The following is an 18,469-nucleotide window of genomic DNA, read 5'->3' on the forward strand; positions in this document are numbered from 1 at the left end:
TATTATAGTACTTAAAAATTAAGTCAACTGGAGGAGAAACCAAGATGGCGGCATAGGTAAACACCTGAAATTGCTGCCTCGCACAACCACCTCAAAAATACAACTGAAAGACAAAACAGACATCATCCATAATCACAGGAAGGCTGGCTTGAGTGGAAATTCTACAACTAGAAGGAAAGAAAAAAGCACACTGAAACTCAGAGGAGGTGTAGAAGTAAAGTGCAGAGGTATGGAGGCGCACGTGGAAAGGGATGGCAACTGAGGACATGGATGTCTTTTCAATTGGGAAGGAGACACAAGCTCCCGAAGGCCCTGACTGCAGTTCTGAGCGAGTCTCTGGGGACCCAGACTCATATGGGAAGAAACTGGACTGTCTGGCAGCGGGCGGAACTAGAGGGTGGCTTTCTCTCAGAGGTGCTTGCAGCAATTACCTTGGGACCCTGAGACCCGGGGCCTCTTAGGGCAGGGCTGAGGATCAGCCATAGCTGTTTGCTCCACCTTGTTGATTCCCTGTTCCCTGAGACCCCGCTCCACCCAAGCTGTGCACAGAGGCTTTTGCATGTGAATGACCTAGCCCTTTGCAATATAAAATTACCTAACAAACTGCAACTGGGTCAGAGAGACCCAGAACATCCAAAAGAAGGCCCAGGGCCCCATAGCAGCTTGCATTGCTTCACAGCTGGGCCTCATCTGGGCATCTCCAAACCCCAAACAAAGAAGAGGAATCTGCAGATCTCTCCGTAGCTCCTGCTGGGTAGCCTCAGGCAGAGGCTAAATTAGCACCTCCTTAGAGATCCAAAAGCCTGTGTACCCAGTGGTCAGAGTGGGACCATGCAGATTACAACTCCTCAGATCCATAAGGGACACATTCAGGGGGCAGACTCAGTGAGCACCAAAGCCCCACTGAAGCAAGTCTTGCCCCAGAAGGGTGTCTCCAGGACAGAAGTTCCCCCACCATAGACACAGCTGATTCTCACAGCCAATTGGCCTGGAGGTCAATTCCTCCCAGTGATACCTACAACAATCAAGGCTTAACTACAACAAGACTGTGCACACAGCTCACAAAGCGGTGCACCAAGAGTGTCCACCTTAGGTAATTGGGGAGGCTGAGCCACTGGGCCCTATAGGACACCTAGCACAGAAAGCCACCCTATCAACACAGGTAAGCAGCAAAAATGTGGAGACAAAGAAGCAGGTCACAAATGACAGAAATGGAGGCAAGCAAACTACTGGATATAGAGTTGAAAACTACAGTTATAAGGTTTTTCAAGAATTTTCTAGAAACTGCAAATAAATTTAGTAAGATCCTCAATAAGTCTAGTGAGACCCTCAAGGATATGAAAAAGGACCAAGTAGAAATTAAGCATACACTGACTGAAATAAAGAATTGTATACAGAGATCCAACAGCAGACTAGAGGATCCCAAGAATCAAGTCAAAGATTTGAAGTATGAAGAAGCAAAAAACACCCATTCGGAAAAGCAAAAAGAAAAAAGAATCCAAAAATATGAAGATAGTGTAAGGAGCCTCTGGGACAACTTCAAGCCTACCAACATCCAAATTATGGGGGTGCCAGAAGAAGAGAGAGAGCAAGATATTGAAAACCTATTTGAAGAAATAATGACAGAAAACTTTCCCAACCTGGTGAAAGAAATAGACTTACAAGTCCTGGAAGCACAAAGAACCCCAAACAAAAGGAATCCAAAGAGGATCACACCAAGACACATCCTGATTAAAATGCCAAGAGCAAAAGACAAAGAGAGAATCTTAAAAGCAGCAAGAGAAAAACAGTTAATTACCTACAAGAGAGTACCCATATGATTGTCAGCTGATTTCTCAACAGAAACTTTGCAGGCCAGAAGGGAGTGGCAAGAAATATTCAAAGTGATGAATAGCAAGAACATACAACCAAGATTACTTTATCCAGCAAAGCTATCATTCAGAATTGAAGGTCAGATAAAGAGCTTCACAGATAAGAAAAAGCTAAAGGAGTTCATCACCACCAAACCAGTATTATATGAAATGCAGAAAGGTATTCTTTAAGAAGAGGAAGAAGAAAAAGGTAAAGATAAAAATCATGAACAACAAATACATATCTATCAAAAAGTGAATCTAAAAATCAAGTGAATAAAAAATCTGATGAACAGAATAAACTGGTGAATATAATAGAATCAGGAGCATAGAAAGGGAGTGGACTGACAATTCTCAGGGGAACAGGGTGTAGGGGTGCAGGAAGACTGGACAAAAATCTTACACCTATGGATGAGGACAGTGTGGGGGGTGGTAAGGGCAGAGGGTGGAGTGGGAACCAGGTGGAGGGGAGCAATGGGGGGAAAAAAAGAGGAACAACTGTAATAATCTGAACAATAAAGATTTTTTAAAAAAATTAAGTCAACTGGGTCACCTTTCCTGCAGTTAAAAGTTATTGGATACATGCATTTTTTTAGATTGAAAGGGCTCAAACTAAAGTAATAATGTATAAGAAAAATGATTGATATCAATATAATTCGTTTAATATAGTGTTAAAAAGACAAAAGTTAATTTAAACTCTATTACTGTAGACAGTTTAAGCAAAATATTAAAGCACTCCCAGGAAATAAGATTGAATCAGTATTAGAATTTAAAAACTATATCCATATTTTTTGATCTATAGATCAAAGGAGTATTTGAAAGTCTTTTCTATGTAACAGCTGGGAGTTTATTACAATTGAATTAAGCATTTATTTCATGGTTGGTATTCTTGATATCCGCAGCTAAAGAAATGACCACCGTGTTTCTCATGGGAATTTTACTCAAAATGATGCATTACATATAGTGAAGTAATAAAGTCAACTATAGAAATATTTTTTTTATAAATATAAATGTATGTTATACATTATATATTTTATAAATATATATTTTATAAATTATCATCATCCTAAAACCCTAACTTACATTTTAATCCTTCTAACAGTCTGGCGCCTATGATCAGAGAATTTTAATTTGAACTCTAAGTTATGACATGACAAAGTCTGAAAATGTTGTATTGATTTTGAAAATCTTCAAATGTTTCCCAGTTTTAAATATGAAACAATATTGAATAAAGGTACAGATTTTAAAAAACAGATCCTGAACTTCTTTAATGAGCTGTTTATTATTCTCCTAAAAGTCAAAAGTTGTAAAATACAAGGCTAAACTAAAATTCTAGCCGAAACCGGTTTGGCTCAGTGGATAGAGCGTCAGCCTGCGGACTGAAGGGTCCCGGGTTCGATTCCGGTCAAGGGCATGTACCTGGGTTGCGGGCACATCCCCAGTGCGGGGTGTGCAGGAGGCAGCTGATCGATGTTTCTCTCTCATCGAAGTTTCTAACTCTCTATCTCTCTCCCTTCCTCTCTGTAAAAAAATCAATAAAATATATTAAAAAAAAAAAAAATAAAATAAAATAAAATTCTAAAAGTAACATGAAACCTATATGTTCATGTTGACTAATGTCATCCCAATAAAATTTAATAAAAGAAAATAAAATGTGAATTTTAAAGATATCTAACTGCTGTCTATGCAAATAATTGAGCTTCTAAAATTTAGATATTAGAATTTTAGATTTCATTACTACTTCTTTCATCTATTCACTCACTTAACTATGTAGAAAATATTTGTTGGATGCTTCCTATATTTCAGGGTTCTATGTACTGTAGACTTAATAGTCAACAAGATAGATGTCCTTCATCACATGGAGCTTATACTCTTGTAGGTCCAGGAGAGAAGATGAATTATAAATAACAAACAACTCAACAAGAAAAATATCACAATACAAAGTGCTATGTTAGAGCATTAAATAGTGATGATTGGGTGGCTACTTTAGAGCAGGTTGTCAAGGAAGGGTTCTCTGAGGTAAGAATGTCAAACTTGCGGTCCATGGGCCGCATGTGGCCCACAACGAATATTTATACAGCCCAGCCAACATAACGGTATGTAAGAAACATTTTAATAAAAATTTCATAACTTAATTTTTACAATATCCTGTTATACACAATAATTAATAACGAACTACAATGTTCACTAATGACTAATGACTATATTTGTGTTGTATTCATTTTCCTTACGCATCTTACGCGCAGGTGCACCACTTCTCTCCACTAATACTAGCAGCGAATATTTTAGCAGCCAATTGTTATATCATTAGTCTTGTACTGACTGGTTTGGTGTGCCCAACAGGAAATGTTTCGCTTTCAGAGAATAAGAAAAATAGGTTTATTTGCGTTAAGCTTATTAATTTGTGCAGTTATTCAGTGTCTGGTAAGTAAATGTTCAAGAAAAATATTAATTTTTATTAAAATGTTCTATGATTTTATGTTAACGATTACTCATTTCAGCCCTTTGTATTCAGCATGTCTCTATCGAAATAAACCTGTTTCTATGAAAATTGAAGCTTTTGGTTTTTTGCGGCCCACATAAACTTAAACCTTATTTGGCCTATGTTAGCCTCTGAATTTGACATGCTTGCTCTGAGGGTATGTGAAGGGCAAGAAGCTGGCCAAAGAACCATTATTTTAGGCCAAAGAAACAGTTATGGCAAAGTTGGAAGATGCGAAAAAACTTGGTAAGTTTTAAGTAAAGTAGGAAGGCCAGGAACAAGATCACTATGAAATGAGGCCAGGGAAGTAGAGCAGAATCTTGTCATGTAGGGTTTTATATTCCAGAATAAGGACCTTGCATTTTTTTTAAATTGTGGTAAAATACATAAAAGATTTACCATTTTAAACCCTTCAAAGTATATAATTCAGTTACACTAAATACCTTCACAATGTTATTACTTCAATGTGTTACTATCGCCACTATTTCCAGTACTTTTTCATCACTTCAAATGAAAATTCCATACCTATTTGCAGTTATTTTCTATTCCCCTTCCCCCTAGTTCTTGGCAACCACTAATCTGCCTTCTATCTCTATAGATTTGTTAATTTTGGATATTTCATATAGGTGGAATTGTGCAATATGTATCTGATTTCTTTCATTCAGCATAATGTATTCAAGGTTCATCATGTTATAGCACATATCAGTACTTTCTTTTCATGGCTGAATAATATTCCTGCCTAGCTGGTTTGGCTCAATGGATAGAGCATCGGCCTGCAGACCAAAGGGTCCTGGGTTCAATTCCAGTCAAGGGCATGCACCTTAGCTGCAGCCTCCCCCCTGGCCCCAGCCCTATGGCCTGGGCAGGAGGCAACCAATTGATGTATTTTTCTCATACCGATATTTTTCTGTCTTTCCCTCTCTCCTCCACTCTCTCTAAAAATCAATGGAAAAATATCCTCGGGTGAGAATTAAAATCTATCTATCTATCTATCTATCTATCTATCTATCTATATATCTATCTCTCTCTCTCTCTCTCTCTCTCTCTCTCTCTCTCTATATATATATATATATATATATATATATATATATATATATATATATATATATTATATTCCTTGTATGGATACACCACATTGTGTTTATCCATTCAACTACTGATGGACACTTGGGTTGTTTCCACTTGGTGGCTATAGTCAAGAGCTGCTATGAACATTTGTGCACAATTTTTGTTTGAACACCTGTTTTCAATTATTTTCTGTACATACCTAGGAGTGAAATTACTGAGTTATAAATAATTCTTGTTTAACTTATTGAGAATCTGCCAAACTGTTTTGTGCAGCATCTATACCATTTCAGCTTCCCACCAGCAATGTATAAAGGTTCCAATTTCTCCACCCGCTTGCTAATACTTGCTATTTTCTGTTTTGGTTTTGGTTTGTTTTTATCATGGCCATTCACTCATTACAGTATGAAGTGGTATCTCACTGTGGTTTTGATTTACATTTCCCAAGTAGCCTGAGCTTTATTCTGAATCTTTTGGGAAGCCATTAGAAGGGTTAAGTAGGGGAGTAATATAATCTGATGGATGTTTTAAATCATAACTTAAATCCATTCTGTGGAGAAGGGATTGTGGGAGGGTCAAGAATTTAAACTGGGAAACCAGTTGGGAAGTCATAGCAACAGACCAGGTGAGAGATGATGATGGCTTGTGCTAAGGCAATGATTAAAAAACAGGCCTAGAAATCAACTGATTTCGGAATATATTTTAGAAACAGAGATGAGATGATTAGCTAATAGATTAAATGAAAAGAGGGAGAGAAAGAGATAAAATAATCATATATTTCTGGTTTGAGCTACTGTATGATACTGAGAGGAAGGGCAGGAGAAAAAAAAGAGTTCTGTTTTGGCCAAGCTTAAGAAGCCTCTTAAAAACCTCTAAGTGGAAAAAAGTAAGTCATTAGATATTTGAGTCTGGAGTTTGGGTAATAAGTTATTTCTGGAGATATGGATTTGAAAATCTGACACATACTATTTAAAACTACATGAACTTTACTAAAAATTAGTTTGTGAGTAGAAAGAAAAAGGAGTCCTAGAATAAATCATGAGTTACATTTAAGTTTCTGGGTCATCTTGCTGCTCTCTATCCTGTTCTTTCATTCCACATTTCACATCCTAGGTTATAATTCTGTTTTCCTTTTCAGAATCTATTTCTCACACTCTGGCTCTGGTCTGGCTCTCCAATCCCACTTACCATAGAAGTGGTGAATTTAGCTGCTAATCTAAGAATTTTTTAGAGTTGGACAGACTTGTGTTTAATTTCCATCTCTGAACCCTCTATCTGACTTTGGGGATTTTACTTAATTTTCTCAGGCTTCAGTTTTCTCAAGTGTGAAAAGGTTGTATATGTTGTAAAGAAATTAGTAAGATCACATATAAAGTCCCTGACATAGCATTGGCACAAAATAAAGGCTTAATACAAAGAACAATATTGTTATTGTTACTATTACTTTGCTATTAACCACTGCGATATGCTGGTCCAATCATTTTCTACCACTATAGAATACAGGAGTGGGCCAATGTAAAATGGTCCACAGATCAATAATAAATTATTAGCCAAGAGCAACTACTGAATTTATTACATGGAGAGTGGGACAGGCTAACCAGGAAGAGCCATAGTGAACCAGTTGAGAAATTTAGACATCTAGAATTCAGCAACAACTGGGGTATTGTATGACCCAAGGATTCAGAATAATAAAGTGAAATACTTGTAATTGTGATATCATTTCTTAGTATTAACTCACCTAAGTTCAGCTGTGAGATCCTTTATAGTGGTGTATTTTTCCTCCAATGATAATTGAGCCTTCTGTAGCACGTCTCTCAATTCCTGGAGTTGTCTTAAAGTACTTTTTAATTCTCCATGAGCATTTTGCAGTTCAGTCTCTAGTACTTCCCGTTTCTGCAAGGTTTCTGTTAGTTCAGTTTCAGTGTGGTGCTGTAACTTTTCTAACTCCTTCACTGTTAAGACAAGAGAATATTTTTAGAACTATATATAAACCATTTATTATTAAGAACTTTGTAAATAATTATAATTAAGAATATTCAATTTTATTCATCTACCAGAGATAAGATATTGACTACACATTATCCCTTTCAACCCTATCATCCCAAGTTCTTAACTTTAGTTCACTTCTTTAAATATAAATATGCAGCCCTGACTGGTTTGGCTCAGTGGACAGAGCGCCAGCCTGCAGACTGAAGGGCCCCGGGTTCGATTCCGGTCAAGAGCATATACCTTGGTTGCGGGCACATCCCCAGTAGGGAGTGTGCAAGAGGCAGCTGATCGATATTTCTCTCTCATAGATGTTTCTAACTCTCTATCCCTCTCCATTCCTCTCTGTAAAAAAATCAGTAAAATGTATTTAAAATAAATAAATAAATAAATAAATAAATATAAATATGCAGGCAGCTAAGCTCAGCTAACTTGTTGCTTACCAGCATTTGTTTTCTTATCTAGTTCTATCCTTGTCTGTTCTAAGATCATGTCTAACTGAGAGAGATGCATTGCTTTATTTTCTCCATCTCGTTTTAGGTGCATTATTTCTTTTTCCATTGTAGACAGCTCTTCTTTGTACTGATCCATCTCAAGTTTTACTTGCCTAATTAAAAACAAACAATAAAACAAATGATAATTTGGAAATTTAAAAACCAACTGACTTGTCTCTGACTAAACAAAAACTGCAAGTTATATGAGGGCAAATATCAGCAAAATGTCTAGTAAGAATCTTAAATCACCTATGATATTGTTTAAAATGCTCCAACTAAATACAACTGTACCACCTAGTAATATTTAACAAGGCTAGCAGTCTTTTCAATTTAACTACAGTTAATTTTTATAAAGCTTTATATGGACTGAGAGCTAGTGCAACTTCCTTGCTTTACAGATGATTGAAAATAGAAGATTAAGTGAATTAACTGTCTAGGATAGCAATTTTCAACCTTTTTAAAAATTTCCTGGCACACATAAACTAATTACTAAAATCTACAGCACAACAATAATATATTTTTTGCCAATCTGTCAAAAATATAGGCATAATTTTTATTCACTCACATGGGCAGGTATTGTTGTGTTGGCTGTTGTTATCTTTTTATTTGATAATCTAAGGCAGTGGTTCTCAACCTTCCTAATGCCGCGACCCTTCAATACAGTTCCACATGTTGTGCTGACCCCCAACCATAAAATTATTTTCGTTGCTACTTCATAACTGTAATTTTGCTACTGTTATGAATCATAATGTAAATATCTGATATGCAGGATGTATTTTCATTGTTACAAATTGAACATAATTAAAGCATAGTGATTAATCACAAAAATAATATGTAATTATATATGTGTTTTCCGATGGTCTTAGGTGACCCCTGTGAAAGGGTCGTTCGACCCCCAAAGGGGTCGCGACCCACAGTTTGAGAACCGCTGATCTAAGGGAAAAGAGGTCAGTGCCCCTGACTAAATAGTCAGGTATTGCATGTTTTAAAAATTATTATGGCACACTGGTTAAAAATCACTGGCCTAGGATAATACAAATAGTTATTAATAGTGAAAGTTTACTAACTTTCAGGTGGTCCTGGGCTTAATTTCACTACAGAAGTTCGAAGTTTGGCTACCTATCAGCTCATAAACATAGTGAGAGGAAGTTTTAAGTCAATTTGCTGTTAATTCCAAAGTGATATTTACTATTTAAACAATTGTTAGTGTCATCCACAATAGTGGGCAGAGCTGATGTTCCTTTGCATCAGCATTTTTTTATTGTAGTTCTTTTGGTCTTTGACATTTCATAAGCTGAGTTTGCAAGTTAGAGCATTTGTTTTCTAAATGCAACATAGATGAAATTGTATTTGTTCAGGAGGGTTTTTTTCAATGTCCATAAGTGAACTTGAGGAAAACTAAAAAACTCCTGAAACAATGTGCATAATGATGTATGCATATGTTATGTCTATGTATAGAAAATGATCCATATCCTCAAATATGTCCATGGTCCAACAAAGTTAAGAACTATCAGATTAGACAAGTGCTGATGACGCTTTTACATGTCTAAAATCCTAGCTAAAGCTTGACTAATTCTTTTCTCATATTAGAGTGGATTTAAAACATAATTTTAAAAAAATAATCAAAAAAGGTTGGTATACAGTACTAAGAGGTAATAGCTTGTCAGCAAAGAAGTTGGGGAAAAGTTATTATTATTATTTATTTCTCCTCACCTGAAGATATTTTTCCATTGATTTTAGAGAAAGTGGTAAAAAGGTAGGAAGGGAGAGAGGTAATGGGGTAAGGGGAGAGGAGAGAGGGAAAGAAGCAGAGAGTGAGAGAGGGAGATATATATATACACATACATACACACACACATACAGAAAGAGAGAAAAACATCGATTGGTTGACTCCTGCACACGTCCCAACTGGGGCTGGGGATTGAACCTGCAGCCCAGGTATGTGCCCTTGGCTGGGAATCAAACAAGTGACACTGCTGGATGACACTCTTAACACTTAGCTACACCAGCCAAGGCTTAAAAGATTTTTTATTGATTTTTTTAGAGAGAGAGGAAGGGAGAGGGACAGAGAAACACCAATGTTTGAGAGCGCAACATTGATCAGCTGCCTACTGCATGCCCCCGACTGGGGATAGAGCCTGCATCCTAGGCATGCACCCTGACCAGGAATTGAACAGGCAACTCTTCTGTGCATAGGACGATGCCCAACCAACTGAGCCACGCCAGCAGGGCAGGGAAAAATTATATTTTAAAAATACAAGAACTCAAAAAGCACAGCTTTCTACAGATATTTGGTAACAAATAAACAGAGTTCTATACTCCTTAAGGTTTCATAAAGTTACCATGATATAACTAATGAATATAATAACTCTAGTCACCCAGAGAAGGTAAAAATGACAAGAAAATACACATTTTGGAAAATTTCTATAAAATTTTGTTTTGTTTTGTTTCAAAGTTTCAGTGTTTGATAAAGATAAATTTCACTCATTTCTCTATTTATGAGCAACTATATATTATTTCCTGATGCCATGTAAATGAGGCATTACTATAACACAATAAATATTTAAAGGCTTAAGATTTTTAACTATTATATAAATAATCTAATACCAATATTTTCCCCATAACTTTCAAAATTTGTAACAGCCTTTAAGCCTACGAGTTTTTCCAAAAATACTTCACATTACAGGCATAGAGTTATTATGGACAATTAAGTCTGAGATTGGAAACAGGGCTAAAGGAAAAATTATGCAAAAATAAAACTAAACTTTAAGAATACAGCAGCTGAGATTCTCTGGCTTCTTCAAATGTAAAAAGATTTTTAAATGGCTATGGAGGCAGTCTGAGAAATCTAACAAGTGCTCCATGAACCTCAGCACTAAGACAGTAGGGTTAGGACATTTACATATAATATCAGAAGAACCTTCCAATGTGATGTAACAGAAAAAACTTAGTTTTAGAGCACATCTAAATTATGTATCTCATACCCTAACTTCTTTGAGTTTTAGCTTTTTTTCTTTTTTACTTAGATTCATAATTTCCAAAAGTTATTTAGAAATATATCTTTAAAAAGCAATCTTTATTGTTAAAATATTACAGATGCCTTCCCCCTCACCCCGAGTTATAGCTCTGGCTGGTGTGGCTCAGTTGGTTGGGTATCATCATGTGCACTGAAAGGTTGCAGGTTTGATTTCTGGTCAGGACACATGCCTAGCTGCAGGCTCCATCCCTGCAAGGGGGCATGCAGGAGGCAGCTCATCTATTTTTCACTCTCTCATCGATGTTTCTCTCTCTCTCCCTAACCCTTTCTCTCTAAAAATCAATTAAAAATTAAAATAAATAGATATTTGGATAATAAAACCCAATAGGGCTGTTTTGAAGACTGAGTTAATGTGTTCACCTAGCACACTGCTCACCACAGAATATATTCAATAATTAAGTTTCTTCTCTTTTTATCTGAAAATATTTTATTGCTAAAACAGATCCAAGGAGATATATAACATATATATTTTAACTGTAATATCTTTTGGGAGAGAAAAATAATTTTATAAGTTGCAATTCCAGAAGTAAAAGAAGTATTAGTGAGAAGAGAGAAAACGCTGCTTCATGAAGAGATTTCTTGGAACTAGGGCGCATCTTTCTTATGAAGTTTAATTATCTAGTTTATAAGCTTCCTGTTAGCATTTAGGACTTACTTTTCCTATGAATGTGCCTTTAGCTATAACCATAAATAGTTTTTGTCTAGAAGTCAAATTATAGGGGAGTATAGGGGTGAGAAAAGAAACAATTATTTCAATTTTCTCAGTGAAACAGAAAGCAACATTGGGGAGGGTTTGTAGGAATTTTGAAAGAAAAGGCAAAGGTACAGAGAAGTATTGCCAGATAGCATTAAGGCAGTGGTTCTCACCCTGTGGGCCGCGACCCCTTTGGCGGTCGAACGACCCTTTCACAGGGGTCGCCTAAGACCAGCCTGCATATCAACTATTTACATTACTATTCATAACAGTAGCAACATTACAGTTATGAAGTAGCAACGAAAATAATTTTATGGTTGGGTCACAACATGAGGAACTGTATTTAAAGGGCCAGAAGGTTGAGAACCACTGCTAAGGGAACACTTAAGGTTTAAAGTTATAATTTTAAAGTAAGATTGGTCAGTGTGGTTATTTTCTCAAGCCTCTGTAAAGATGCAGACATGGAGTAGTCTGAGTTGGTTTTAGGCTGTGTACCACAAAGTAAGAGTGAGGTAAGGGAATTGTGGTTATATGCAAATCAGTTATTTTAATGACTAACAAGAATTTAAGCTGGGTAGAGAGAGAAGAGAGAACATTAGGGAATGAGACAGTGATGGGACTGATGGATTAGGGTTCCTGATAAGACCAAAGAATTGTTGAATTTGGGGTATTAAAAGAGAATGAGCCCTAACCAGTTTGGCTCAGGGGCTAGCAGGGGTGGGCAAACTTTTTGACTCGAGGGCCACAATGGGTTCTTAAACTGGACCGGAGGGCCGGAACAAAAGCATGGATGGAGTGTTTGTGTGAACTAATATAAATTCAAAGTAAACATCATTACATAAAAGGGTACGGTCTTTTTTTTTTTTAGTTTTATTCATTTCAAACGGGCCGGACCCGGCCCGCGGGCCGTAGTTTGCCCACGGCTGGGCTAGAGCGTCGGCCTGCAGACTCAAGGGCATGTACCTTGGTTGCGGGCACATCCCCAGTAGGGGGTGTGCAGGAGACAGCTGATTAATGTTTCTCTCTCATTGATGTTTCTAACTCTCTATCCCTCTCCCTTCCTCTCTGTAAAAAATCAATAAAATATATATTTAAAAGAAAAAGAGAGAGAATGAGGAGTCCTAGCCGGTTTTGCTCAGTGGATAGAGTGTCAGTCAGCCTGCGGACCAAAGGATCCCAGGTTCAATTCCAATCAAGGGCATGTACCTTAGTTGCAGGCTCCTCCCTGGCCACGGGCTCATGCAAGAGGCAACCAATTGATGTGTTTCTCTCACATTAATATTTCTCTCTGTCTTTCCCTCTCTCTTCTACTCTCTCTAAAAATCAATGGAAAAATATCTTCAGGTGAGGATTTAAAAAAGAGAGAAAATGAGGATAATATGGGGTAGATACATAATATTCAGATTATGTTGAAATACTAATGACAAGATCAAGGATGAATCATGTGAGTGAGTGGCCTAGGTATGACAGAGATCAGGATCATTAGAGAACTTTTTAAAATGAGGCTAAGTTGCCCTAACCAGTTTGGCTCAGTGGACAGAGCGTCAGCCTATGGACTGAAGGGTCCCAGGTTCGATTCCAGTCAAGGGCATGTACCTTGGTTGCGGGCACATCTCCAGTGGGGAATGTGCAGGAGGTGGCTGATTGATGTTTCTCTCTCATCGATGTTTCTAACTCTCTAACCCTCTCCCTTCCTCTGTGTAAAAAATCAATAAAATATATTTTAAAAAAATAAAAATAAATAAAATGAGGCTAAGGTGTCAGAGGATCAGCTAGATAGATATACTATATTGAAATCTCCAAGAATAATGACAGCAGTGATTAATCTTTGTGAGGAATTTTAGAGAGCAACAGTAAGTCGGGTGGCCTGTAGGTGTCAGCAGCAGTGAGGGATGATATGATCTGATGTCATGAAGTTTGTGAACTATGGTATACTATTGCACATCTTGATCCTATGGTACAAGAACTGTGGGGAAAATTTTTTACTTTAGAGGGCTGCAAGGAAAGAAGTAATATCCTCGGGAGAATCAGATTTCTATTACAAGAAGAGGAAAGAAGTTGAGGATATAGATGTGTCACAGGATGGATTGGGAATTCCAGAGGACACAATGGAAGTCTTTCAGAAAGTGGAAGAAGGGAAGAGAATACGTGGAGAGGTTACTATGGGAGATAAGGGTTGAGCTGAAAATCTATAGCTTCTAGTGGTGTTTTGCATAACCAAGGACAAAGTTATAATGTGATTAATCTTTGAAGAATTAAGGTACACACTGGTGGTGTGGCTGTGTTAGTGGACAGAAACCTGTCAATAGAAGAAAGACAGTCTGAAGAACTGTGGTCCTAGTTTGAAAAATAGGATACCCGCTTGACCCTGTTGAGAGAGTTGAGGACATCGGGGGAAGCAAGTTGCTACTCAAGGCACAAAGGCCCTATCTTTACTCCTGTCAGTAGGGGAGAAGCAGCCTGGTAACCTGTAGTTTTAGTTCAAGTGCATAATTAACTCTCACCTCCTATTGGTAGAATGGTGGGCTAATTATGAGTATATTATTAATTAAGTCAACTCTTGTTGACAAAGTAGAAGAGCTCTGGGGAAGCTGGGTATAGCTTTCAGCTCATGGGTGCATTTCTTTACTAACTGATGCCTAGACCCAGCCTAGCCAAATTAAATTAGAACCTTAGAAATGGGACCTAGGCATCAGTACTTTGTAAAGATCCTCAGGTGATTTTATTTATTTTATAGCTTAAATATATTTTTATTGGTTTCAGAGAAGAAGGGAGAGGGAGAGATAGAAACATAAATGATAAGAATCATTGATCAGCTTCCTCCTGCATGCCCCCAGTGGGGATTGAGCCCACAACCCAGGCCTGTGCCCTGACTGGGAATCGAACCGTGATCTCTTGGTTCATGGGTCGATCCTCAATCACTGAGCCACACCGGCCAGGGTCCTCAGGTGATTTTAATGTTTAGTCAAAGTTCAGTCAAGGTGGAGAACCACTGCTTTATTTTATTAAGTTACTCCCTCCCCTAGATAACCCCATTCTTGTGTGTGAGTACATCTTTGCCTTAAAATGTTTTTATTTTCCACAATTTAATTCAGTACAACAATTGCTAAGTGCCTATGAGGTATAAGGAATTATGCTAATTGTTGTAGGAGCCCCATTAAAATAAACCAGATATTATCTTGGTCTTAAGGAACTTATAATAGGAGGGTTATGAGGTAGGTGCAAACAAAACACTATAGGAACACAGACTGTAGATAAATTACTTTCTCAAGCAAAAGCTTCCCTGAACATTTTCTGATATTGAAACTCAGATACTACTGATGTTGAAAGAGGAAGATAAATGAAAACTATCATATTCATTTTACCTTGCAGTACCAGTAAGCTCGATAACTTTCTGTCTTTTCAAATCTGCTTCATGTGTGGCTGCATCACATTTCTCCTCCATTTTTCTCAACTTTTCAGTGGAATTTTCCCTTTGTTTTTGAAGCTCTTGTTCCAGTTTTGATACCTTGTAAAGCAGTTTTCAGTAAGTATTTTAAATTCAGTCACAGCTCAATATTCTTCAGAAGAAGAAAAAATATATATGTGTAGCCCTAGCCTATCATTCAGTTTCAAGATGTATTATAAAAATCAAAGTATAGACCAGGAATTGTAGCAGGTCCTTGAATAATGTCATTTCATTCAATGTTGTTTCATTATAATACTGATAAGGTACACAGGAACCTAACTCACTTATATCAGTAAGTCTACACTAAAATTGGTTTCATTATTTGTCATTTCACTTAAAGTGATGAAATTTATCAATGTTAAATGAGGACTTACTTTAATGTTTTGAAATATAAAAGCAAAACAATTTTTTATATAATGTCTTTCATTCCTATACATATTTATAGAAGTGGCCACATCATAACACTAAAATAAGACTTACAAGAATTGAACAAGCCCAGCCAGTGTGGCTCAGTGGTTCATTGACCCATGAACCAAGAGGTCCCAAGTTCAATTAACTTTGAGCCAATGACTTTAATATCCTCCCTGATCTTCTAAGACCTCTCAATGAAGAACTAAATTCAGAGTATAAATCATTAATACCCACTCAGGGCACAACCCAGGCTCAATCCCCAGTAGGGGAGGTGGTGTAGGAGGCAGCTGATCTATATTTTTATCTCTCTATCCCTCTCCCTTCCTCCCTTCTCTAAAATCAATGAAAACATATATATTTTTTAAAAATTGAACAAAATAATGGTAAATATTCTCCTTTTCATTATCCCCATTTGAAATGTTTTTTCTTCTCTTGTCAAATCATGTTCCTTTCCTTCTTCACAAATTGGCCCATTCAGTGAAGAATTACAAGATTCCCATCTACCCTCAAACATTATAACCTGCATTTACTCCCAACATGATTTGCATTCACTCCTATTCATTCTTCCTTCTGTTTCTGCTACAGTGAAAGAGGTATTCTTTCTCCTATACAAGTCAAATTATATCATAGGTATTCTGGGTTCAATTCCTATCCACATCCTCAGGAACCTCATATTATTTTTTAAATGTTTTTATTGATTTTAGAGAGAAGGAAGGGAAAAGGGGGGAGAGGGAGAGGGAGAGCAAGAGGGGGAGAGAGAGAGAGAGAGAGAGAGAGAGAGAGAGAGAGAGAGAGAGAGAGAAAGAGAGAAAGAGAGAAAGGGAAACACTGATCGGCTGCTTCACATAAGAACCCCAACTGGGGACTGAACCTGCAACCTGGGCATGTGCCCTGAAGAGGAATTGAACCGGTGACCTCTTAGTTCATGAGTTGATGCTCAACTAATTGAACCACACTGGCCAGGAGGGGCCCTCATACTATTCACTATCTCTATTCTCTGCTTTATCTTCAATCTCTCTTTCTTCTGGTTTCTTTTTTATCAGAATTTAAACATGTTCAAGATCCTTCTATTGAAAAAAATCATCCTTCTTACTTCTACCTCCCTCCAACTACCACCCCTTCTTTTCTCTTCTCCATAGCCCAACCTCTCGGTTTCCTATGCTTGTTGTATCATTCTCACTTCTCCTTCATTCCTCAATCGTAGTAATCTGGCCATTCTACAGAAACTACGCTAATTCATCAGTGAGCTCCATGTTGCTAATTACAATGGATATTTCACAACCCTCAATTTACTTGGCATTGATTCCAACAGTCCATGATACCAACTATCATTTCTTATCATGAAATACTTACTTTGGCTTCCATGTACTACATCCCTCACAGATCTATCCAAGTCAATCTCCTCACTCCTCATACTACATTCTCTTCCTAGTAAATCTCAGCCACTCCTTGTTTTCAATGAACATTTACATGATTGTGATCTCAAAGTTAATCTCTGGCCAATGACTTTAATATCCTCCCTGATCTTCTAAAAATCTCTCAAAGAAGAACTAAATTCAGAGTATAAATCATTAATATCTACTCAAGTTTCAAGAATAAAATTAAAACAATACCCAGGTAAAAAGGGAAGGGAACCATGAAAAATCTATCTACTCTGTGCTTAATTAGACAGCACACTCATAAGCAGAAAAAAATCTAAAGATAAGTAATAATCTGAAAGAATATAGCACAGAATCTATGCATAATGGAACAGAAATGCAAGATAGGAAAATATTCACCAAATACTGAAGAAATTTTTTTAAAAATATATTTTACTGATATTTTACAGAGAGGAAGGGAGAGAGAGAGTTAGAAACATCGATGAGAGAGAAACATCGATCAGCTGCCTCCTGCACATCTCCTACTGGGGATGTGCCCACAACCAACATACATGCCCTTGACCGGAATCGAACCTGGGACCTTTCAGTCCGCAGGCCGATGCTCTATCCACTGAGCCAAACCGGTTTCAGCAAAATTTTTATATATAAACTCCTTTATACCCTCAAAGAAAGAGAACACAAAAATCTCTTAAAGATCATGAAGAAATAAAATCACCAAATGAAAAATACAAATGAACTGGCAGACTTAGGGAGGAGAAAAAACAGAAGAAAACTGTAAGACCATTAGAGAAATAAAAACAACTCCAGAAGGAACAAGAATTATAACCAATCCTGCAAAACCCAGATCAATGACAAGGTATGCAGGAAGTGGGAATCTAACGCAGATGAGATGAGGAAATACTTCAGAATAAAGCTGTACATCAGGTACATCAAGCAATAGGCCTACACTTTAACAAAAAAGATGGAAGAGTTACAGGAGTGATCTCTAGAAAAGAAAATATATAATATCTGCCTGAAATGTCTGAACGTATTGAGAGGAGATTCTTTAATTCCATTCGAGGGGCTGAGGATGAATTCAGAATACATAAAGTCATAAAGGTAAGGTGTAGTGAGATTACACAGAACCATCATTTTCTAATTTACATGTTTCTCTAAAGTTTGAAAAGGGGAAAAGAACAAAAGATGTGAAATAGAGTATCTGTCTGAATAATTCAGATGAATTTGTTAATGAATGAAAGAGCGAAGATTGGGTTCTAGTATAAATTTTCTGAGGATACTTTCTTTAGAATAATAATTTATTTTTAGAAGTAAGTGATATCCTTTGTGATTTTTCTTTTAGTGTCATGCTTTGGCATTTCTTTGGGGATTGTCACAAATCCTAATCCAAAAAAAAAAAGAAATTGGAAGGTCTGATGATTCATATAGGAATTATATTCAGATCCACGAAGAAAGGAGATATTGAAGAAGAAGCCTAGATTATAAGTAAGTTGTATGGAATGACAAAATGTGCCCATGGTCACATTACACAGGAATAGAGCTTTATCCATTTTATGATGTTAATATAGAATATTTCTTATAATATGAAATCTTTGATATTGAACACCAATTTATATAACTAACAAA

At 36.9% G+C, this 18,469-nt stretch overlaps 1 protein-coding gene across 4 annotated transcripts in view; it reads right to left on the minus strand.

Moving 5' to 3' along the window:
• The window catches only part of CCDC18 (coiled-coil domain containing 18), a 125,982-nt gene that overhangs the window by 43,546 nt on the left and 63,967 nt on the right, over nt 1-18,469 (minus strand). For all 4 annotated transcript variants that reach the window (XM_081087751.1, XM_081087750.1, XM_081087749.1 and 1 more), the window contains 3 exons: nt 14,974-15,116; nt 7,827-7,990; nt 7,136-7,349 (listed from right to left, as the gene is read on the minus strand). In XM_081087751.1, the coding sequence (XP_080943877.1) occupies nt 7,136-7,349; nt 7,827-7,990; nt 14,974-15,116 (521 nt within the window). The remainder of the gene's footprint in view (nt 1-7,135; nt 7,350-7,826; nt 7,991-14,973; nt 15,117-18,469) is intronic.

Source organism: Myotis nattereri (assembly GCF_964212035.1).
Source record: "Myotis nattereri genome assembly, chromosome: 3".
Classification (NCBI taxonomy): Eukaryota; Metazoa; Chordata; class Mammalia; order Chiroptera; family Vespertilionidae; genus Myotis; species Myotis nattereri.